General features: G+C 38.6%; 1 protein-coding gene across 4 annotated transcripts in view; it reads right to left on the bottom strand.

The window, feature by feature from the left end:
• The window catches only part of COL17A1 (collagen type XVII alpha 1 chain), a 423,506-nt gene that overhangs the window by 123,746 nt on the left and 274,873 nt on the right, over nt 1–24,887 (bottom strand). For all 4 annotated transcript variants that reach the window (XM_044055953.1, XM_044055955.1, XM_044055956.1 and 1 more), the window contains exons 37-39: nt 12,248–12,364; nt 8,734–8,808; nt 6,310–6,372 (exon numbers count right to left, since the gene is read on the bottom strand). In XM_044055953.1, the coding sequence (XP_043911888.1) occupies nt 6,310–6,372; nt 8,734–8,808; nt 12,248–12,364 (255 nt within the window). The remainder of the gene's footprint in view (nt 1–6,309; nt 6,373–8,733; nt 8,809–12,247; nt 12,365–24,887) is intronic.

Below are 24,887 nucleotides of genomic sequence, written 5' to 3'. Positions count from 1 at the left end.
TGGCATGTCTAACAAATACGGATAAGCATCCCACAGGTCCCCGAACATCAGAATGCAAGACAGATGCTAGACCCAGGTATAGAGAAAGTGCCATCACTGCTATGGAACCAAGTTTTTGGTAATTACACAGATATGGATGTCTTAATAGGTTCACAGGTTCATAAGTTAAGTACTAGGCAAGTTACCCATGTGGGCCATTTTAGGCATAGCCAGTTTCCCTTTTTGTGCTCTAAACAACCAATCCCATTTGGTTACAGATTAGCCTTGCCCATCCAATGGTCAATAACTATATATTACCTCAATGAGAATAACTGGGATCATACCATAGATGATTTGAAGGGACCCATGCATGGGATAAAGAATTTAGAAGCTACCTATGTCTATTCCTAGTAGAGGGAGCAGTCCTGGGGTAAAGGTTCTGTTTCCCATCCATAAATCTAAGTTGGGCTTGAAAATGGACAGTGATGAACTTTGTTTTATGTGAATGGGGAGTTTGTTCCACAGCAGCAGTATCTTCTGCAAGATTTACTTGTCCCTCCAAACTGTTGTATTGATGTTGCAGAAGAGCTTTAGATCCCTGGAGCATGTATTTCTGATGTCAGTTGACTTACTGATGTTCAATAAATCCATCAGTAATGGGTTAGAGGATGTCTTGTATGCCAGATGCAGGTCACATCTTAGCAGTCTGTAGGATACCAAGTATAGTGACAGAGCATTGAGTTGGTCCATGTAGGACATGCTGTTTAAGTAAGTTTTAGTAAGGTATCTCTGTGGTCGTTCCAGCTGTTGCATGAGTCTAGACAGATACATACCAAAAGGGGCATTATATTCAATGATTGGCCTAATGAGGGCTCAATAAAGGGGGGACAATGACATCTCTATATCTAGACACAATCCCTTTCTTACAACAGTAGACACATGTTGGTCAAAGGTTAGGTCTCTGTTCCCATAAGTTCCCAAATCCCAAACAACTATCTCAACTTTTAGGAGGAGTATTATCAGTGTTGTAGTTCCCTGGGGTAGATGACATCCCAAAGGATACAATAATGCTTTTTTGGCATTTAATTTCAGTCCATGATTTTGGCGCCATTTATTTATTTGAGACAACCCTTACTGTACGATAACTAAGTTATTTGGGGATTCAATGACTGCTCCTAGCTTATAGTCATCTGAAAACTTAGCCTGCCAGAGCCCTTTGGTATTGAGTTTTACTTCAGAAAAGTAGATGCCAAAGAGGTGAGGTCCCAGCACAGAACTTTGGGGGAATCCACTGGTGACTGGTCTCTTTGTGGAGGTAACTTCTCCTATTTTGATTATCTGCATCCTGTCTGTGAGCCAGCTGGCAATCCAGAAAGTGAGATAGGGAGTTATTCCCAGTGTTTAGCTTTTCTTCTATACCTGATAGGGGAATTGTGTCAAACTGTTTGGCATGGTAAAGGTACTTGGTATGTACCATTTTGTCATCATCCATTGCTTTAGTGAACTTTTTAAAAAAATCCACCAGGTTGAGGAAGCATGACCTGCCCTTGACAACGGAATGTCCAAACTGAGATGGATCCAGTGTTTGGATGTTCCTTATGTCCTGACTGATTAATTTCATGATGTCTTTCCATGGCTTTGCATATGAGGCTGGTCAGACTTATGTGTCTGTGGAAGGTCCTCCCTTATGCAGGGGAATGACTGTAGCTATTCTCCATTCACTTGGTACAAAACCTGTATGAAGGCTGAGAATGAACAGTGTTCAAGGGTAAGGAATGTCTCAAGCTCAGACATTTTGCTAGTAAAGCTTCTGGAGCTGAGCATAACTACCTTTACAAAGTTCAGATTAGAAGCTGATAAATGGATATGTCCATGAGTTGAACTTTGCCTAGAAAAGGCACTACGGGGCAAGCAAAGATTATTGCCAACATGCAAAATCCATGAAATGAGGTGCAGTCCATACTTAACAAAGGTTGGCCTATTGACCATTAAATTCCAGATTCACACACACACACACGTGCGCACACACATGCACGCGCGCACACACACACACACACACACACACACACGCACACACGCACACACACACACACACACACACACACACACACACACACACACACACACACACACACACACACACACACACTCACACACTAGGTACCCGAAAATAATGTTGATTAGCCAGCCAATTGTTGTATCACTTTATTTTGCCTTTGAATTTAGGTCTCATTATCAGAAAGGGTAGTATGCTGCTTAATACTAGTGAACTACCATTCTGAGAGACATATGCAGAGAGCCCAGTTGGGTGTCTGTGCATAGGATAGAGCCCCTAATGTAATTTACCTCCATGTGCACACCTCAGGAAGAATGATGTAAGTTTTTCCCCCACTGAAAAGGTGGTGTAGCCACAAAACATATTGACACAAACGGTGAGGAGTTTGGCAGCAGCTGACAACTTCACTGTGTTACGGGACAAACCTAAACTGTACTGAAAAAGCTGATTATGAGGAACACAGTACACTGGAAGATACTGCATGGGAGGCAAAAGGCAGGTTAAGTTGTCTAATGTGTTCTTTATCTGCCATTATTCCTATGTTCTTTGTATGACTATACTAAATAGGTTACACTTGGAAGTCCCACAGTATTTCATAAGTTGTTCAGCTACATTATTACTAGCCTAGCCACCACAAGTTCCACTATTACTTATTTATTTCTCCTTTTCAGGAGGTAAAGAGGGATCAGATTTTGAGTGCACTTACAGTTACCGATCTACCTGTCCAGGTTACGTTTCTAAAGGGTTAGGAAACTGCTTTGCTTAATATAAAAGGGACGTCCATTTGCAGAGAACAGGAATTCCTTGAGACTAGTACCTATTTTATCTTTGCCATAGTAAAGGATTGTGTTACAGGTTTTGCAAAGGTGTAGGAAGTCATGCAGGACTTAATCATCTGAGGCTTTTCATGCAAGGCAGACATCACGCATACCAAGTCTGTATGACATTGAAAAGAGACCTAATTCCTTAAGCAAGCTACATAGCATGCCCTTGATTTATTAGTGAGAAAGCATTGCTTTTTCTAATTGAATTATGTGTTAGAATAGGTATGTGCCAACAGGAATAATGTATTCAATTATGGGCCTAATATGGGAGGAGTAGAGAGGGATAACAACGTCCTTGGATCCAGAAGTCATGCCTTTGGTAATCAGTTGGGCTAAGTAGAAGGATCTCCTGGAAATTGAAAATTCACCCCTGGTCTGGTGCCCACATATCTGATAGACAGGGGTAGTCAGTAAATCATGTTGTAGCCAGCAATCACCCCTATGTAAACATCTGAAACATATAACTTGTGGGACATGTTTGGGTTGAAGGGCCAGGCTTATAAAGCCCTAGTGGTTGTTAGCCTAGTATATACCTATGAACCTCTAAACCTATAACAGTGGATACATGTTAATCAAAAGAGAGTTGAATGTCTCAAAAGTGCCCAGATTCTGACTGTCAGTTTTGATAGGGTTGTCATTTATGTGATAAGTGAATGGCCGTATATATTCATCAAATGACACAATATTGTACTTTTAGAGTTTAACTTTAGGCTGTGATCGCAGCAGCAGAGCTTTGTATATATTAGGCACTCTTGGAGGATTTGTGAATCCTCCATAGAGTTGATGATAGCTTCAAGTTTGTAGTTCATTTGCATACGTGGTCAGCCACAGGCCCTTGGCATCAGCTTTGATATCAGAGAAGGAGATACCAAATAGAAGGAACCATAATACCAGTCCTTGGGGACAACCCACCAGTAATATGCCATCTGAAGGACAGTGGGCCCTCAGTACTGATAGACTGAGGTCTGCTAGTGAGCCATTTCACTATCCAGTGGGTTACAAAAGGATTTACATTTAACTTGATTAGTTAGTCAGCAATACCAGAATGTCAAATGGTGTCAAAGGCCTTTGCCAAATCAAGGTAAGCACTGTGTAATGATGTGCATTTGTCCAGTGCTTCAGTGTACTTAGTTTAGTAAACAGAATTTTCCTTTTACATACACAAGCTGGTTTGGTTCCAGGGATTGTAGGCTGCCCATGTCTTTGTTTATGAGTTCTGTAATGATGTGTTTGTTTGAAAATAAGGCTGTTCAGGCTTTTAGGTCTATAGATGTCAGCTTCAGTGGTATGCCTGCCCCTGTGGAGGGGGATGACCACAGGTGTTTTCCATGTCCCTTGCATAAAACCATTTTGGATGCTGATGTGAACAAGTTCAATAGCAAGTTGGTGAGACTGTTTGGTGCTGACAACCTACACATTGTGCTGACCCACAGAATGAGTGTTCTTGACTTTGGAGATTCCCTTTAGGACTTCTGCTGAGATGATCGCTGGGAAATGCAGGCATGGAGGCATGTGTGGAGATGACTGGAGAAGAAGGGAGTAAAGTTTGCTAAATGTATCAGCTAATGTGTTTGCTATGCTCTCAGAGGCTAAGTGTTGTTATGCATTAATTCAATGCAGCATTGGATATTGATTCTTAGGTTTCCAGCGTAGCTGAAAAAAATGTTTATATTTACTCTTGGGGGATTTGGTTTTGCACCTAAGCTATTTCTCTATGCTCTTAAGTTCACTTTTGTGTTATGATGTGTTCATTTTATTTTTCAGGAAATATTTTTTTATTTTATTATATAGTTTGTTTATACTGAGGTTTTCTCATAGGATTTTATTGCTAAACTTGATGTTGCATTTGTGTTAGATAGGAACGCATGTATTAAACTAGGAATATAAATTATCCATTAATGTAGTCACATTTGTTACTGGGTCCATCAGGAGACAGGGGGTTTAAATCTCCGCAGGTTGTCAGTTAAATGTAGTAAACTTGCCATTGAGAACTCTCCAAACACAGTAGGGTTTGCAGGTAAGTTTTGTTTAACTGTCATTGTGAAAGCTACTTTACTGTGCTCAGATCTGAGTAGGGATAGGTTAACTATGGGTTTAGAGCTTAATGGGGCTGAATTCCTGAGAACCATATTTAGTAATTTTGAGCCCCTAGTTAAGGAGAGCACTAGCTAAAGAGTTTACATTTATGAAATCTTGAAAAAGTGCTGTGCATGCTTATTTTTAGTAATGCAACTTTCCCAATCCATGGATGGATAGTTGAAATCTCCAGGAGTAATAGAGTTAGATTCAATGCAGAGAGTACTCTGTTTTGTTTATGTATACCTTGTGAGCTGTGGGTGTAGAAGTGGTTCTGTTGTTTGCTAGGATGTGGTAGGAAGTCTTACGTATACTAAGTAAAATATGGAGGAAGTCTAGGTTATTGTCTTGCTGTCATGTGATTTCTTACGAATATGCACGTTCCTCCATTTGCAACACTGTCAAACCAAGATGTGGGTCTGAAAATGTTAGACATTGAAACCTGGTATGGAGGGTGTATTTTCACTAAATTAGTACCATGTCTCAAGATTATGCAGATATCAATATTTTCTAAGGTTATGAAGATATGCAAGGAGTGCAATTTCTTGTTTAGGTTTCTGTCCTTGAGCAGCACTACCTTTATACAGTCTGAATTTTGTTTGGTTAAGTTGGTAGCTAATGGAGAATGGCATTGACTAAAAAAGGCACTACAAGGGTAGAGAAAGTTTTGGACAATATACCAAAATCACAAGGAGAGAAGTGGTGGTCATCCATTGCAAAACAGTTAGGCATGAGGTAGGCATGTCAATCATCTCTTCAAGCTGACACACCTTAGACCTCCTTAGAATGACACCAAAAGTTAAGCTAATAATTTAAAGCAATTATCTTTTTCTTGGACTATGGCATCTTTCTTGGAAATGGTAAGACTGCACAAGAGTAATTTAATGCCAGCCAAATGTTTCTTTTTTCTCTGCATGTACTACTAAAACTATGTTTGAAATTTCAGCTACAATTTCACATTGCATTTCAAGGTAAAGGTAAAAGGGAGGTGAACTCTCCAGATTTATTCCCTGATTTTAACTTGCATTTAATAAATTAATAAATAAAGACATTTCCTGAACAGCAGCTGCTCCTTATTAAGGACACATTGACATATCATTCCCTGTTAGGAATACATTATCAGTTTAAAGTAAACTTCTGCACTTCAGGATAAAACAGGAGAACCTCTGAAGAGGAGCTGGATCATTGTTTCACAGGAGGAGGTAGGCTGTATCATAACAAGTGAAATTTATATTCTTGACAGTGGCTTGTTCTGTGTTATTCTTATGGTATTTTATGTTGTGTTATATGCGTTATTTAGGCTTTGAAGAGTAATCACTGAGAAAAATATAATGTGAGTAGGCAAACAAGAAACAAGTTGTGCTATCTACTTACCAGAGTTTGTCACAAAGGATCCTGGGGGTCCTGGAGGACCAGGTGGTCCAACTACGCCTACACCTGTGAATAAAAATACCAAAACACAATAAGGTTAACATCTCAGGTCACTTTATTTCATATTTTTAAAACAACTTTTGTCATACAGACACAAATGCATTGGATTCACATGCCTGTTTATAAATTGCATGTTACCACAATATATAAAATATGTTTAGAATGAGTAAAGTAAAACCAATGCTGGTATTGCTGAAACACACAGAATAAAATACAAATGTATGTAGGCATTTCTGAGAAATTTATCTGAATGACAAGGTTTGCTATCATTTAATTGATGACTGCATGTTGACTCCGGACATCCGGAACACATGATTCCAAAACTCTGAACAGTGGTTGCCTAAAAACAACAAATATACTGAATTCCAAAGCTCCCATCTGCTGTGGACCTTGGAACAAATGCTAACATAGGACCTGTGGAGGTGATGCCTGGCAGTTTGATATTGTGAATCTCTGTTATGTCTGATTTTCTGTGTAATGTGCTCGGGATTGCTGGATTCAATGTTGTGGTCATCGAGTAAGTGATTGTGACCTCAATGACAAAAATGCTTTGTGACTCAAAGAATGTTAATTCAAAAACTTCCACATGGTAACAGTTTACCTGAAAGAAGTTTTGCTTAGTCACGGTTAATGCAGTTATGTTTTTTGACTACTGCATACACTGAAATGTCACGATCCCTTAATCGGTATAGTTTCTGCCTCCCAGGCCCTGAATGACAAGGTTTGCAATCATTTAATTGATGACTGCATGTTGATGTCACGATCCCTTAATCGTTATAGTTTCTGCCTCCCAGGCCCTGGGTTCACTCCTAATCTATGATTACTGACTGTACATGGTTTGCATATTCTTCCTGTGCCTGTGTAAGTTTTTCTTGGGTATTTCTACTTCTTCACAAGAACATGCTAGTTGCCTGTGTACTGTGAATCACTCTCATTCACTGCACTTAAACCTGCCTTTATAGCACAGGCTATGACTATAAAGGGTTTGTGAAGGACAAGATCACCTGCCCACTTAAATAGTTATTTCAGTCATCACTACAAGAGTAGGAGGGAAAATGATGGAATACACCAAAACAGGTGCACTTACCAACTTCAGCTGTACTGCAAGACCAGTTCTTTGTTTTTCACTATTAATAGTTTTGTCACTAAGCATGGAATAACACATAGCTTGCTGAAAAGCTGCTCAAACAGCATTGGATAGCATGACTAGTACAAATGATCTGAGCTTCTAAAAGACCAACTGGGAACTAAACCTTGGAACTCTGCATTTGTCCTGAAGTACAATTTAGACTATGTCAGTTGATCATGATTATTTTTAGGTGCCTTTTAGTGCTGAAGCATTTAACAGATAACAGTACAAAAAAGGGTTGTGAAAGCAGATAAAGAGCAACAAAAATGGCAGAAAGGATGAATACGTATTTAACTTTAATAATTATGGAATGGTTTTAAGAGACTTGGACAATGCATATTAACATGAGTCTAAGTAGAAGTGAAGTTTAAAAATCAGTTCACAAAAGTAAGGGTTGCAAATTAACTCATAAAACAGCTGGTGGAAAGAAAGAATTGGTTAAAAACGAAAATGAAAACACTAGAAACCACAACAAAAGTGAGTAAATGGCAGACTGTAACACATACGTAGGAAGCATTGTTATGTAACACTTTGTCTGATGAAGGTTGGGTACTATCTCAACCGAAAGCGCTTACAATAAACAGCTTTTGCTTTTCGGTTTACGAAATAGTCAGTGCTTTGTTGCAGTCTGCCGTTTACTCACTTTTGTTTGTGGAAAGAAAGAATTGGACTCCGTGGGATTAAACCTAGAATTATAAAGGAATAAAAAGGTCACACAGAAGGAGCACTTAGTAAAAACTCTAAGAAAGACACAGCAAAGCTAAACTCTTCACTGTACAATACATTAAACTTCTTGTAGTGGAGGCCTATGGGTTATATGCAAATGACCCATTAAAGATATACCAGTGTTTTAATTACATGGCTTCTGAATTCCTATGACTTTTCACTTTTTTTAAGTCTTTACTAGTGCATTCAGAACAATAAAGCCAAAACCCCACAGGCTGTTTTTTTGCTGTATGGCCAAACAATCCACTTACTCCGTACTGACAAGCTCAAAAAAGGGGTGAAACGTGACATGTCTACAGCTCAAAAAAGGGGTGAAACGTGACATGTCTACAGCTTGTAAGAATGGGCAGTCTTACAAATTGATTTTTGATGAGCAGTGACAATCTATAGACTTATAGCTACATGCTGAGTATTTATTTATTTACTTTTGCTTTTACCCAGTATCATCATCATAACTACATGCTTTGAATATAATATTAACCAAATGAAATGCTGCCTGCTTTTGCTCTTACCTGGTAGCCCTGGTTGTCCTGGGGGTCCTGGTGGTCCTGGTAGTCCTTGTAGTGTAGATGCAGCACCAGATTCAACTGTTGAATTAAAGTAGCAAGACCTTAAGAACTGTGATCTTTTAACTCTCAGTGTATGTAGTCTTAGATAAATGATCATGCTTAAATTATTGTAACTGTGGTGCTTCAGTTTGAAAACCATATCTCTTTAGTCAGCAATGTAAACACAGTATTTTTAGAATTTCTGAATATGTTAAACAGAATTGCTTAGAAAATTTGCACATTATCAGAATATACATTTGCTTGTGCTTCCTTTTCTCTGGAGTGCCTTCTCTTTTTAACATGGACAAATGTTGTCACTCTAGCCTCACCTAGGATTTTGAACTCAGTACATATTCACCAGCATTCTTTCCCTTTGGTGGGGGCTGCTGGAGTCCTTGTACCCCATTACAAATGGATCCAGTGGAAGCGGTCGCACCTTAATCGTTAGGCATGTTGCATCCAAGTAGGCTGACTTCATCGTCATTTAGCATTTATCCTCATTTCTTCTAGATCTCCAAGGATGCCATTATCAAGGGCATACTAAAGGTATACTAAGTACTCATGCATGCCTGAATATCTGCTGCCCTGACTGCTGGAGTTTATGATGGACTTTCTACTGTTTTTGCACTGTAAGCTAATGTACACTAGGTGGCAGTGTTGTGTTTGCAACTGGAGGACAACAACACGCTTCTGGCCTTCACTCATTGACCTAGTTTGCTCTGAGGTGTGTGACCTCCCACCCCAGTCTTCACTAAGAGTAACCCTGTCACTGTGCTGGCAAGCTGGTTATATCACAGTTACTAGGTTTGCTTTGGTTTATTGTGAATTACTGACTATGCTCCCTTTACGGGCTATTATCTTATTGTGGTGAAGTGCCTTGTGTGTCTCAGTGAAACTATGTGCTAAATCGTATAAGGCAATCAAGACAGGCAGGCAGTTTAGACAAAGAGAGCAAACAAAATATGGTCCACTAGATAGGGTAATGGCAATCTCCTTTGATATTTCTTGCCATGACAAATCCATGGAAAAAAGCAGTCAGATGCCAGGGACATGCTGATGTAACACCAGAGGATGAGACCCTCAAGGCTGCAGGTGTCCAGCACACCACTGGAGAAGAGCAGAGGCCAAGTATAAGTAGTGCTGGAGGTTGTGATGGGGGTGGATTAAAGATGAGAGAGTGCCCACCTGCTGAGGATTCTGAAGAAGTTTATGTTTTTGAAACAAAAGTGCTAAATCTGTGTTGTTTTATACATTAAAAGTGATTTCACATCTATTGGAGTGGATTCTTGGGGAGAGGACAGACCTTTATTGAGCGAGTGGTTGCCTTTGCTGTTCTGGTTCTTAGTATTGGTGTGTGGTTACATCGGATTCATTTTGTTTTTTCTTAGTATGAATACGACCTTGGCTCTCCCCTGAAAAGAAGTCACTGACTTAGGGAGGCTAGCCCAGACAAGAAAGGGTAAATAAATACATGTGTAGTATATGTGAAGAACAGATTTAAGGTATTAGATCAGTTGTATATAATGCCTGAAGACTGTTCATGGGAAGGTCTGATACTAAAATTAAAACTCAGATACTTTGGTCTCATATTGGAAATGCAAAATTCACTGGATAAAACATTGATACTGGAACAGATTAAACACAGAACAAAAAGAGAACAGCAACAGCCAAGGTGGGCAGGCAATATTGCAAAGATAATAAGAACTTAAATAAACAGTAGTGGACAGACAGGCCTGGTGTGCTTAAGTCCTTGAATTCATGAAAAGTTTCATTCAACTAAGCAATAACAATAGCAACACAGATTGTGTTACTAAATGCCTGTATGCCTGTCTTTCAACATTGCAACAGCAATATTAAAGTTATCAACTGTCTTGTTTTTTGCAGAACATTCCTGGTCTGGACAGCTATGTTCCACAAAAAGCATTAAAAATGGTGAATGTCAAATGTTTCAGGAATAAAGTCTTTCATACCTTCCTTTTAAATATAGCAGAAAGCCACTCTGCCCAATCTGACATACATAATATGATGTAAAATAAAACAAACAAGTAAAATTCTACAACTGTAGAGGGCATTCAGAAACACACCATGACCCTGTTTCTAGCAGGGTTGCTCGACATAGTAAAAGTGTCCAATTCAAAGATTGCTGAAACACTCTAGAGCTATAAACGTAAGGCTAATAGTGTTTCACTGGTCCACTGGATAATGTTGGAAGCAAATGTGGCTGTCTGGGCGAGTAGCTCATGTAAACAAGCCATGTGTTCTTTCCTAGAGTCTTACTCTGGGATCAAAATAGCCCATTAGTGTGATTCAAAGGCAAGGCTTACCATACAGTTTTCTGGGCAGAGCAGTGGGACTGCATGTGCTATTTTTTGGCATTCACCTATTGCTGTCTTTATAAACCGAAGAGTGGGTATTGGAATGTATGTGTGCTAGAATGTGTGTGTGTGTGTGTGTGTGTGTGTGTGTGTGTGTGTGTGTGTGTGTGTGTGTATGTATATATATATATATATGTATGTATGTCTGCTCGCGCGTGTTTGCATGTGTGTGCACGTGTGTGTGTGCACGTGTGTGTGTGTGTGTGTATGCGTGTGTGTGTGCATGTGCCTGTGCAACAGCATTACATAGTTTAGTAGGGGGAATACATGAGCACTTGTACCTCTTGTGCTGGATGTTCATTTCAGAGTTGCTAATGAGCTTTTGCTCTATGTGGCTCTTACATGTTTCTGAATCATGAGTTAGTGCCACAGTGCCATTAGGACACACAAGCACAATGCTATTATTGTTGCAGAATACCTTCTAGTGAGCCTTTATGTTTGGTAATACAGATAAAAGAATTCATTTGGAATGGTTGTATGTATGGTTTGTCCTGCAAAAACACACATGTTAGTAAGAAGTTATCCATTTTGGATATTATAGTGATTGTAACTTTGTTAAAGATAAACTGTAAATATTGAATAACATAGCTTTATATTGTCACTGTATACTTTACCTTACTGCAAGCTTTACCTTTGGCCTGGGTCATAATTAAGAAGGGTCCCCTGACCAGTCAATGTATATAGTTAACAATGAACTAAATAAATAAATAAACAAACTGAATACATAAATACACACACAGGCATAAATACATACATAGGCAAGTAACAATAAGAGTGTTTGTATCTGAAGCAGGTTGAAACTCTTCGACAATCATAGACTTTCTTTATGAAATAAAGGTACTGATTAAGCTAAGCAGCTGTTGTATTCTTATACAGGGTGCAAGGCTAACTTTTAACAAGAACTCTGGGTGGCTGAACAAGGTACAATGAAGTAACAGAACAGAAATACCAGAATGAATTGTCACTTGATCTGTGACATGTAATCAAGATGCAAAAGGTAAAACAAACTTTTATCTTCCCAAATGCAGGATAAAGACTGCAACAAATATATATGCATGCACTTGTTTGTTAAATTAGGCAGTGGTTAGGAAGAAATCGCTTACCAAACTTGCTTAAGGTCTCAGAGTTAGAAAGCTGCTTTGAGACGGTCTCTCTTATACTTTCTTTAATAAAGGCAGCTTCAGCTGCTGCTCCTTGCTCACCACGTGCTCCTTTCTCCCCTAGTTAGAGAAATAAAATACAAACTCGTGAACAGCTGATGACAGAGGCTTCTTCACAACCAACATTATTTTATAGTATACATTCCTTAAGCACATATCATTATTCTTCCTGGAGTGTTTGGAGTTGCAGGTAATATTTAAGTTGTTTACGTTGTGTATTTTTGTCTCTGTTCCATGACATCACATGATTGTAACCTGGAAGCAGCCACTCAGGTGTCATTTACCAGAAAAGGATACATGGGTTAAACTAATGTCAGTTGTATATCACTCACAGAAATATAATTATTAATCATTAATTGGTACTATTCCAAAAATGATAACACATTTTCCACTCAAACTCTTACACTTGAGAAGCAAACTTTCAAGAAGAGGGATTGAGATATGCTGTCACATGACAAGCTAGGGGCCACAGGACCAAAGACAGAGCAACAACTAACCTTACCAGATCAGTGGCGGAATGAGAATATATGTATGTGATGCATAGGCTGCAGCCTTGGCGGTCTCTGCAGTGAAGATGGTAATGGAGACAGTGCTTGGAGTACCAGACGTCACTACAAAATTAACTAATTCATTACAGCCGACTACTAGGTTAGTCTGACTGGGCATAACCTGTTTACAGCAGAGGACCAGGGAAAAAAGCTTCATCAATGAACAATACATTAGACAATATTAACAATAAACATATAATATAAATGATTAAACATTAACATTAGAACATTATACAGTGCTTAGATATGTCACAGTTACCTCAAATACAACTTGCATACCAAACAACTAATCCTCTTATTATAAAATAACCTTTAAGCTCATGGTGCTCCCACATAAAAATATTGATATTAATACAACCAAAGCATACACATGGACAAAGGGTAGTGGATCCTCATACAAAGAGATCACAATGTTCTCTGATACCACAGTCACTACATGATTGCTTCAAAAATGGTGGCGCTTATAACTAAGTTATATATCAATAGTAACCCCCTAACCTGTTCTGGCAACAGTTTTCTTATTTAAGGATCCTCTAAGATAAATGCAGTCTCACCACTGCACTAAAAGGTTTAGACACTGCCAATTTAAATGTATGTTGATACCCTGGTAATCAGACTGTCTGGTGAAAATGAAGATTTCTACCTATAGTGCTGTAATCTCTGCTGAATATACTGAATGCAAGGCACACTTGAGTATTGGTAATTTGTCTAATAAAAGAGTCATCCTAGATGAGGTAATGGATAGCAGTGGTTGAGGCAGGGAAGGTACTGTACATCTGCAGAAAGCCTTAAAGTATTATTATTAGAAGAGGTAGAAACACATTGTAAACGAAATTGTACTGCCAAACAAGAGGCAAAGTATGAGCATGAGTTGTGTGATGCCAAGCTTGTTGGCATACAGAGGAGTTAGCTGACCATGAAGAGAACCCCCAACACAAATCTTCTTGACTTTGACAGCAATATGAGCACTGTAAGAAGTGACTCCACTTTCTACTACACATCTTTGAGCTATGTCTGGATGAAGCTACGACTAGACACAGGTTAAATTTTTGTCTAGATAAAACATATTTTTTCAGAGGGCAAGACACCTTGTACAAAGCTCTCACACCTGCTGTTTTTCTATATACTTATAGATACATACACCCACACTCAGGCAACCACAGGGAAAAGTGAAGACTCAGGAACAAGTAAACCACTGACTACACCATAAAGGTTCTCCATGATGATCACTGACTGTTGCGTTGCAAGTTGTGCAAGTGTGACCAAGCATTTGCAACCTTGCCTACTTTAAACTCAACCAATGGTAGGGAAACCACAAGTCTGATATATTTAAAATCCGCAATGGAAATATACATATCATTCTTGGAACAAGAGAAATGAGTGAAAGAAAGGGTTTCAGAATGGATATTCAGCAGAATATCAGGGACAAAAGAAAAGAAGAACACTTATATTAACTGCGAGAGGAGCTCTAATAATGATAGAAGAGAGAAACAGATAATAATGGCAGATTTGTGATAGTAAGGGGCTACTGGCAAGGGAGGAGGATTATAGTAGCATGTATTTATATTCCACCTAAAACTGCTATTATGGAGCATAAAAGTCTTTTTTGAGGAAATAATTAGCTTTTAACAAGGCATATTACTTTTAGGTGGGGACTAGAATTTGATTTGCAACAATGACAATGTATCTGGAGGGCCTAGAAGGGGAACTATAAGAAAAGACATTAGATTACTGAAGAAATGTATGAAAATATTTGGTATGAAAGATGTAAATTCGGTAGTAGAAACTCAGAATTTACATATTATTCTCCAAGGTACAGTATTTGGGTTATACTAGAAAAAAATTATATTTCACAGGAACATGTACATTTATTTGAGAACTAAGACGCACATCCAATAACTATTACATATCATACACCAGTAATTACTAAGATAAAAATGTAGGGTAATGAAGTAAAGATAAAACACTGGTACTTACCTGTCTATTTGTTAAAAAGAGAGGAATTTAAGGACCAGGTAATGGGAATTATTTGGGAGTTATTAGGGGAGATAGAGAGGAGTTCAGAGGTTATAGCTTGCGAGTGGGATAAAATGAAAGTGGAATTTAAAACCAAGGTAGAATTAAAAGAGAGAGAGAGCTGGTTAAGAAGCAACAAGGATTATTTAGGGGACCCATATTTATGGGGACATGATAAATGAAGTACTTTGGGGTATGGGTTAAAAAAGATTCTATTTTGGCTGCTAAGGATACATGGGAAGAGACGAAACAAAGATAATAGAAGAACTGAGACACTGGAAGCTCTTGTCTATGGATATGGATAGCAAGATCCAAGCAGTAAAATGTTTTTTTTTGTGTCCCATTAATTTTATACACAGGTCAGGCATATTTTTCTCAACCAGAGGAGAAGTTGTGGATAGTAATTAATAAAGAGCTGGAGGATTTTATCTGGGGGAGTATGAGGACAGAGTCAAGTGGGATAAGCTGATCCTTGCAATAGAGCAAGGAGGTTTAGGATTTCCTGATTTGAATGGATATTTTAGAGCTACACAGTTAAGGCTCTTATACATAACACAAGCAGAAAGCTATAGTTCAAAGTGGAAAGGGATGATGATGAAGCAGGAGATGGGACGAAGAATTCAATAAATAAGGAAAGTGTGGCATTTTGGATGCAGATCTTTAAGGAGAATAACAACAGTCATACATAATATTATATTCGTAAATTAGCAGAAAGTATACTAATAACTAAACAAAACATGGAAATGGAGGAAGGAGATTCTGCTGATGGGGATGACTACAATTAGGGCACAGAGAATAGGCAAGAGGGAGCTGGAATTTTTTGGAGGAAAATAGCAAAGGAACCGGGTTCCTATTAGAATGATGAAAACGCATTTTGTCGAATGCGTTTTCATCTACACCTAAAGAGCAAACAGGAAGACAGCGAAGCGGCTGTTCAGCAAATTCTTTCCCTGGGAAAGAAGTCGCTTGACCACTTTGTTGCTTTGCCGTGTTCTGCACTGTAGTGTGGTCTCAGAGATTCCCTTATCCGGTATAGCTCCCGAGTGTAAATGTGCAAGAGTTACTGACCTTAGGGTTAGGGTGCGGGTTAAGGTATGTGCATATGTATGAAAGTGTTTACTTTTTTGTTTTTTGCATTAGATGTATGGTTGAGTGAGGTGCATATGTGTTTTAAGCTGTTTACATTTGTTTTGGGGGGAGAATTAGCGTTAAGGTAAGTGTCTATGTGTTTGGAACTGTTAATGTAAATGTGCAACAGTTACTGAACTTAGGGTTAGGGTGTGGGTTAAGGCAAGTGCATATGTTTTAAAATGTTATGTATGGTTGAGTTATGTGGATATGTGTTTTCAGCTGTTTACTTTTTGGGAGGGGCAGAATTAGGGTTAAGGTAGGTGTGTATGTGTTTGGAACTGTGTACTGTTTTTTTTCTTTTTTTTTGGTTGGAACAGCGATTTCTTTCCCTAGGAAAGAAATTGCTGTTCTGAGGTGTTGACAATTTCAGCTTTTGCTGAAATAGGGTCGATGAAACATCGTTCTCTGTTTTAAGCGTTCAGTGTTTTAATATAGACCCAAGGAACCAATATGTTGGGAAGAAATAATTAGAGAGGAAAATGTAATAGAATGGGAAGAGGCCAAGAAGACACTTGGATTGCAGGATAGTGATTACGCTCCCTATCAGGGATTGATATCAGAGTATAGACAAAGAGAAAAGGATAGGGGAATCCTAAATGAAAGACCTGCACTGGTTGAGCTGTTAAGTGACTCTAGAACAGAAGCTGCTGTTAGAAAAGTATAATTAGTAATTAGTAGGTTATATAAAATATTGCACAATAACTACAGGAATCAACCAGATGAGGTCAGAAACAATTGGAAAGAGAGATTAGATAAGCAATCACAAAGAAACAATGAGAGAACATATGCATGACTCCCAAATATGCAACAAAATCTAGAGGATTTAGGATTTTTGCCTGGAAGTGTTTCCAGAGATACTTTGATACCCCAAGCAGACGCCAAAGAATTTTTCCTCATGTAGGTGGCACATGTTGGAGGCATAATGGGGAAGAAAGAGGTACCTGGTAGCATGTATTATTTGAGTATAATGATTTGGCAGATTTTAAACATTTCCTACAGAGTACTCTGCCAGGAATACTGGATGAATAAATGAATATAACTAAGGAAATTATTTGTTTTAGCTAGGATACAGGCTCTCAATTGCATAGACATAATAAGGCTCTATTACGTTTAATTTTGGTGGCTGACAAAAAAGCAGTTACTGGAAAATGGAAATTAAACTCTAAACCAACTATACTTGAAGTAGTGAATATTGTAACAGAAATAAAATAGGGTGTGGCATATTTAGAAAAGGGGAGAATTAAATTACGTAGAAAAAATTAGAAATTGTGGGAAAAATACATTCAGAAATAAAATTGTTTTGGAGGAGAAATGAGATTTAAGAGAGGGTAGGAACTGAACAATTTATGTAATGCTGCTTTGATTATATGGCATAGGACAATATATGTGATGTATAATGTTTGTAAATAGGAACTTGCTAATATGGTTTGATTATTTTTATATAAATGTAAGTTTGTCGGTGTCACAAGTGGTAATTTAATAAAGGTGTTTAAAAAAACTGAAATGAGTGAAAATTTATCCTCAGGAAGACATCAAAAAATGAACAGCATAGGTTTGGATTTGTGTTCAACTCTGTTGTCAGTACATGTCAGAATGTTAAAATCATGGTCTACACATGGCTGCCTCTTTTACAACTGTCATAGGATACATTGAAAATGTTACTTGACTGGATCATTTGTCTTCCTGATGCCCTCTTCTTGAATATCCATCTGAAATGCAATGTGCTACAAAATGTGGGAATCGCTCAAAGAATTAACGGGCTCTATTTGCAGGTACAGCATCAGACTAGTAAGAATTATAAACTTATACATAAATCATTCAGGTTACCTTAATTGATGCACCTGGTACTAAGAGTAAAGTGATTTTTTTTTGTTGCACAAAATTCACTTTCATTTAAGCTAGTTACTTTAAACTTAAATCCAGGGGTGGCTCATGCTGTAGGACTGCAGTCCCCCCACCTGTCAAAATAAATTGTACCACTGTAGAAAATAAAACAAAAACAATTCACGAGTTCTGGAATGGGAATCCACACATGCGTACTTAGTTCCTACACTCCAGACTGCTCTGTTAGGCAGCCTGGATAGAGAAGGAAGGGAACTCCGCCCTGCCAGCCCAGATTTCTGTGCGGTGACGACTGCACAGAGTGGAAGAACACCGGACTGCATCATCTGCAGGCTGGAGGCTCCAGCCTACTCACATCTCGCGGGGAAACCCAGAATAGCCTGAGCGGGCCTGAAGGATCGGGCTGCTTGCAGGGACAGATTCAGGCTGCTACGGAACTTAATAGCTGCCATGGAGGATCAGATCTGCTGGAAGGAGGTTTTGTGTGTGTGTGTGTGTGTGTGTGTGTGTGTGTGTGTGTGTGTGTGTGTGTGTGTAATGCCCCAGTTGCTACATGGTGGTGGGTAGAGAATAAGGCTTGAACCCTGTACCATGGGTACCAAGAGGCAAGAGCCTGAATTCCCTACCCACCACCATTTGTAAAACATTTGCAGATTTTTGCCTCATATTTGTTCTGTTCTGTTCCTCATAAAATCTGTGGTTTCTGTATTTTTGTTACTTAACACAGCCAGTGGTAGCATTGTTGCTTGACAGCTACAGGTTGTCTGGTTTGATTCTTGGCTGTAGTGCCTTCTGTGTGGAGTCTGCATGTCCTCCCTGTGTTTGTGTGGATTTGCTCTGGTGTCCTCAATGGATATTTGCCCCTATTTTTTGGACTGTATTCCCCCATTATTGGCTTTGTCCAGGTTTTTTGTGCCAAGGTTGAGAGCTATGTGATAACTGAACTCACTGAATATGTTTGGGGGCTGTATTCTCCCATTATTGCCTTTGTTCAGGTGGTTTTGCTAAGATGTTGACAGCTATGGTGAGAACTGAATTTGGTAAATGGTAGCCATTTAAGTTTCAGTCTTCATTTCTTTCATAAAACAGATGATTTGGCATAGTGGTATGTTGCTCTAACTGTTTTGCACAGGGTCCTGGGTTCAATACTTGACAGTGAAATGTATGGTGGTAACACAGCATTTTAATCTAACAACTTTCCAACATTATACAAGCAATGTTTAAAATGTGTCCCTGTTTTTTGCCCCCCCCCCCCCCAAATTTTGGATTTTTCCAGATTTCTTATGCTGCAAAGTTCAGAGATGCAGCTGAGTGTCAAGTAGATTTTACAATAAGCTGAGAGCTGCAGGGGAACAAAAGTTTAGTGCTGCTTATGCTGAGTCTGCTTGCATTGTTAATAGCACAATAGGTAGTGTACTTGCTTTTGATGCAGAAGGCTGTGGGTTCTACTCCCACAGTAGATAGATGCATTGCTGATACTGTACTGTATTGTAAAGGGGGTGGATACTGCAGTCCTTTTTGGTGAAGATACCTAGTAACTATGAACCTGTTATCAGTTTGCCATCCATTCCCTATTGCAATATTACTAGCTTATCTTTTTTTAATGCAAGTTAGGCAATTTATTCCTCAAGGGCAACAGGCACTTTATTTGTAGATGAAACAATGAAATATAAAGTTGGTTGCTAGGAGCAACCTCTTCATTATTTACAGATTTCTTTAATGTGGAATTATTTATATGACTTTTACTTTTTCAGAGATTGTGCATATTTACTGATACTGGTGGACTGTAGAAGTTTGAGTAGACTTTTATGATAGAAAAGTTCTGAATTGGGCAGTTTTGTCATTATTGGTGCATGCATTTTGTTTAATTGTTTACTGGAAAAATGTTCTGAATTGGGCAATTTTGTCATTATTGGTGCATGTATTTTGTTTCACAGTTTACTGGAAAAATGTTCAAAACAAATTTAAAACGTCTTCTAACAACTGTAGTATATTGTACAAGGAATATAATTTAATACAATCAGGAAGGTGTATCAAAGACCACGTGTATGTTTTGTGTGCAAGGGGCCTATGATTTGAAAACAGCCCAAAGTTAATCTTTATCTGCCACTGGCAAAATGTATTTTCTTTGAATGTGGGTTTCAATGCTGTTTCAATGAATGTGAGTTTCAAGGACAGAGAAGTTTTAATGCTAAGTCTGTTTTCATTGTGAGACTGCATTGCTTTATTTCGCAGATGTCTTAGTTTGTGCTGTAAAATGCAAAATAAAGCTTTCAAATGAAGTCCAAATCATCGTAGAAGTAAAGCAGTATGCACATTACTGTTTATGGTAAATGGGGTGAAATAGCCAAGTAATGATTCATTGGAATGGCTGCAGGAGGGAGGCTCCATTCGACCATGATTTTGTGAGGGGGAAGGGCGGCAAACTCAAAGACAGCCCTGGCTGAACTATACCTCTCAACTGTCCAGATTTTCACAGAATGAATAGATGTTTGCTTCTTATTTTTGGTTTGTTCCTAATAAAATGTGTGGTTTTCTGGCAAATAATTTAGGAATTAAGTCACTAAATAATGACAGACACTGAGTTTCAGACTTCATAACCTTCAGAAAAATGCATGCTAAAGTAAGACCTGTTATTCTATCAATTGTCTCAGTTTATACAACAATTTATAGTACTGTTTATATGTTCCCCCAGCATATTTGGCCTTGTCCAGATTTCCTGCATTAACAGGTTGAGAGGTAAGTACAAATAAATTGCTTTATAGAATTAGGCATATCCAACCTCTCAACTGTCCCCGATTTTGGCTCAAATGTTGCTCTTCCCCTAATAATCCCGCCGCAAAATGGCAATTTTGGAAGAAAACGTGGAGGGCTTACAATTAAGAAATAACTGTAATAATCAGAGTTATAGACTACTGTTATTTCAGAAATGCATGTAGATTCTTTTTTTTGTCAGCTGCTCAAGTTAGCAGTACTAATATTAAAAACGTGTCCCTTCTTTGACAAGTTCCCAGCTGTATTGTGTGGCTATTTTATATTTTTGCATTACATTTTTGGTCCATTTTTCATAAAAGTTTATTTTTTGGCAAATTAGTGGCAAATCATTAAAGACTGAAGTTAGAAAATAATGACAGACATTTGAGTTTCAGATTTCGTACCTTTCAGAAAATTCATACTAATGCAAGACCTACTATTCTATTATTTTTCTAAGTTTATAAGAGCAATATTTAAAAATTTTCCTTATTTTTGGGCCTTTGTCCCACTTCTATGTATGGCTCTGTCCATATTTCTTGTTCTGAGGTTGAGAGGTATGACAAATGTGTCAGGGCCATCACAGTCAGAGACATTTTAAATTGTGACATACTTGTTGCACCCCACTCCCCCATGTAGTGACTCTGGATGTGTCCAAGTAAGGCAAGGAGCAGTTATGAAGTGTAGATGTGCAGAGTATCCCCCCATCCAAGGTAGAGACAAGTGCTACTTTTATTCTGTCCTTGATTTTGCAGAATGTTCTGGTTCCTGTCATATTTTTTTACTGTTGATTTATGCTTATTATTACTCAGAAAGTGCCTGTTGCTCTGTGTTTAAGTAGCAATGCTTTAATGACCATCAGGTAAGCTTGTCTGAGATTGTAAGTTGCAAGTAAGCTTTAATAAGCATACTGTTAAAGAATTGCAAACATTGAAAGCCTTTCTGTTGTTGCCACACAGAGAATACTTACATAACTAGATAATGTATAAGCCTTGGGTATTGAAATGCATATGACAGTATTTGTAATAAAGGACAGGATTACATTATTTTAAGAAGCTCATTACATTTGTTGGAGACTTGCAGTCATCTTTGTAGGCTTTACCTGTAAACCAAACAGAATGCCAATCTATCATGTGTGGTCTGTTACCTGTACAGTAATCCTTTAAGCAATGTATCGTGAGCTTGACAGTATTTGTAATAAATGAGCATAGCTCCTCCCCTTTCTAGTTGGCTGCACCCCTTCCCATTGTCCCCACCCATTCACCTGTCTTTTGCAGCCCCCCTTTGATTTGAAGTGACCAGCTGTTACTGCCTAAATCACAATGCAAATGTAGATAAGAATAAAGGAAACTGTGTAACTTTAAAAAAAAAAGTTTATTTCTTAAGAACAGGCAAAGAGGAAATACCATCAAGGAAACACTGGAATAAAGCAGTGGTCCCTAGCCCTGGGGTTGTGATTAAAAACTGATATATGGCTCAATTTTCTTCGCATCAGCTGGCTTCAGTTGTATATTGTATTAGCTTGACAAACTGCTGCAACAGATTTTAAAGCAGTCATTAATCTTTATTAAGGCTTTGATATTCATACAGAAGACTGTTCATATTGGCAGGAGAGTTATTCCTGCACCTGTAAATGGACTAATTTGGTGTACAGAGGTAACAGTACAGACCATTTGTCAAAACAAACAGCAGCAGAGTGGGAGTGCCCCTCTCTGGGAAAGGGTTGTGGTTTTGGTGACAGTCATGAATGCTAGAAATAGGCCAAGGTTGGATCCCAGATACAGCAACGATGCCTGCATGGATTCTAGACATTAAAAGGCTGAGGAATACAATTTTAATTATGGCACTGAAGGTCAAAACAGAAAAATCTAACCTGTGTCACGCATAGTCCATTTTACAGTGGGATTATTAAAAAAAAAAAATCTCCTGACATTTGGGACCTCAAAACATGTAGATTAAAGTGTATGGATGTTAGTGACTGCCATTTAAGTGGAACTGAGAACTGAAACAAAATGGATCCAGTTATAAACTGTAAAACTGAAAAAAAAAATAAGACTGATACTATTCATATCTTAACAAAAGCTAATAAATACCCCAATACTGTGTATTACAGACATAACAGGACAACCCTTCCTGACACAGCTAATATATTTAGGAATATTATTTGAGAAACACATCCGGCCATCTTCATGTACAGACAACTTCACAAAACTTGCTCTTTCCTAACTAAATTGCTTACAGTTATTCAAATATTCTAATACACAAAGCAAGGAAAGCTACAACTACCCAAATGCTGATGACCAAAACTGATTTTTATTCTTCTAATTAAACTCTGTACAAAACAGAAATACCCTTCAAGCCTCAATAAACCAATTCTGCCACGTCATTACATTAGCCAGGCCCAGAGGACATTGCTGTATCACTTTAAAGAAAGATAGCTGGCTACCTTTTAGTGCAAGGTTTTCTAGCATATAAAATACTACACAGCTCTTAAATGTCCACCTCTAGTCTCAGAACTCAAAACAAAGGAAATACCTTACCCTCGTTACTCAAATGTTGATCATACCTTACCCCTGCAGAGGCCCTCTAATGCTAGTGAAAAAGCTTTTTCAAAGTTAGCTTTGGCACCTTGGAATACTATAATTCAGAAGGCAGGGAATATCAACACTTTTGCAAATTAAAAAAAAAAAACTATTAGATTGTTAGAAGACTCCAACTATACTTATTTTGATATAGGATAAAATAGCTCTGGGCAGCAACGCAGGCATCTACCCACATAGGTTTATAAGTTCATAGATAAGGACCAGGCAATCAGTCTGCAGACCATTTCAAGGCTAGTCAATAAGTCATATTCAAAAGTTCTCTCCAGCCTTAAGGAGGTAAAAACAAGATAAACAAAATGAAAATTTGAGGTGTCCCATCCAGTTATCTAGGTTTACGTTGAAGTTGGCAAGGAGCTATATTGCTTGACATGTACACTCTCAGGTCTCAGACTACCTCCTTACTAACAACCTCCTTTCCAATACTCAGCATGGTTTCCGACCAAACCATAGCACCACCACTGCCTTACTCTCCTTTGCTAACACTACCCTTTAGCATAAAAACAATGGCCATCTCTCCTCTGCTACTTTCCTAGACTAATCTAAAGCATTTGACATGGTCCCACACGAACAACTTATCTTTGTCCTCAATAACCTATCCTTCTCTCAATCAGTCACCAACTGGTTTCAGAGTTACCTGTCTGGCCGCCGACAATCCATTGTATGGCAGAATGACATATCTCCCCAACTACCGGTCTCCTTAGGGGTTCTCCAAGGGTCCATCCTTGGACCCCTACTCTTCTCTGTTTTCACCAATAGTCTAGCCTCTGCCACCAAACATGGCACACTCATACAATACGCAGATAACTCGACCATCATCTGCTCAGCCCAGTCCCTACCCAAACTGCAAAAAATCACACAGGAAGCCTTTTCCTCTGTTGAAACTTGGTTATCTGATGCCCAATTAATACTCAACTTAAACAAAACTAAACTACTCATCTTCCAACCCACCAAACATACTCAAAACAACTCTCACTTTAATATCACAGGAAAAGACAACACCACTATATACCCAACTGAACGCACCAAATTGCTAGGAGTGGAAATAGGCAATAAACTAAAATATGACATTCACATATCCATGACCATAAAAATGTCCACAGAAAACTAGGAGCGTTATACAGAAATAAGCAACTTCTCACCAAAGCAGCAAAGATTTCAGTAGCAAATTCCCACCTTATCTCCACCCTACTTTATGCCTCTCCAATATATATACCAACCTAAGGCAATGCGATCTAAACAAGCTAGAGACCTGCTACAACAAAATCGCCAAATTCGCCACAGGGGCATCCTACCGTAGTCACCACTGTCTCTCACTTGCTGAACCGGGCTGGCTTGAACTCCCACACCTCCTTCAATGGTATCAACTCTCACAAACTAGTAAACCATCCACTAAATGTCCCATCCCTCCAGAATCTACTCCAACCCTATCGCTCCACCAGACCACTAAGATCCAGCAACAAAAATCACTTGCAGATCACTAAAGCCAATAACTCTGCTGGTGAAGCACTATTCTCTTGCACCATGGCCAAATTATGGAACTCCCTCCCACCCACAATTACTTCCATACCATCATGCACCAACTTCAAAACTTTATTAAAAGTGCACCTAAAAACATGCTGGCTATGCCCTTGCAACTCCCACTCTAATATCACCCACCCCATCCAACCACTACCTTTTTTTCCCACTCCACTA

Source organism: Protopterus annectens, chromosome 14.part0 (genome assembly GCF_019279795.1).
Source record: "Protopterus annectens isolate FY-2018-M chromosome 14.part0, PAN1.0, whole genome shotgun sequence".
Lineage (NCBI taxonomy): Eukaryota > Metazoa > Chordata > Ceratodontiformes > Protopteridae > Protopterus > Protopterus annectens.
This window is presented reverse-complemented; position numbering and strand designations above follow the sequence as displayed.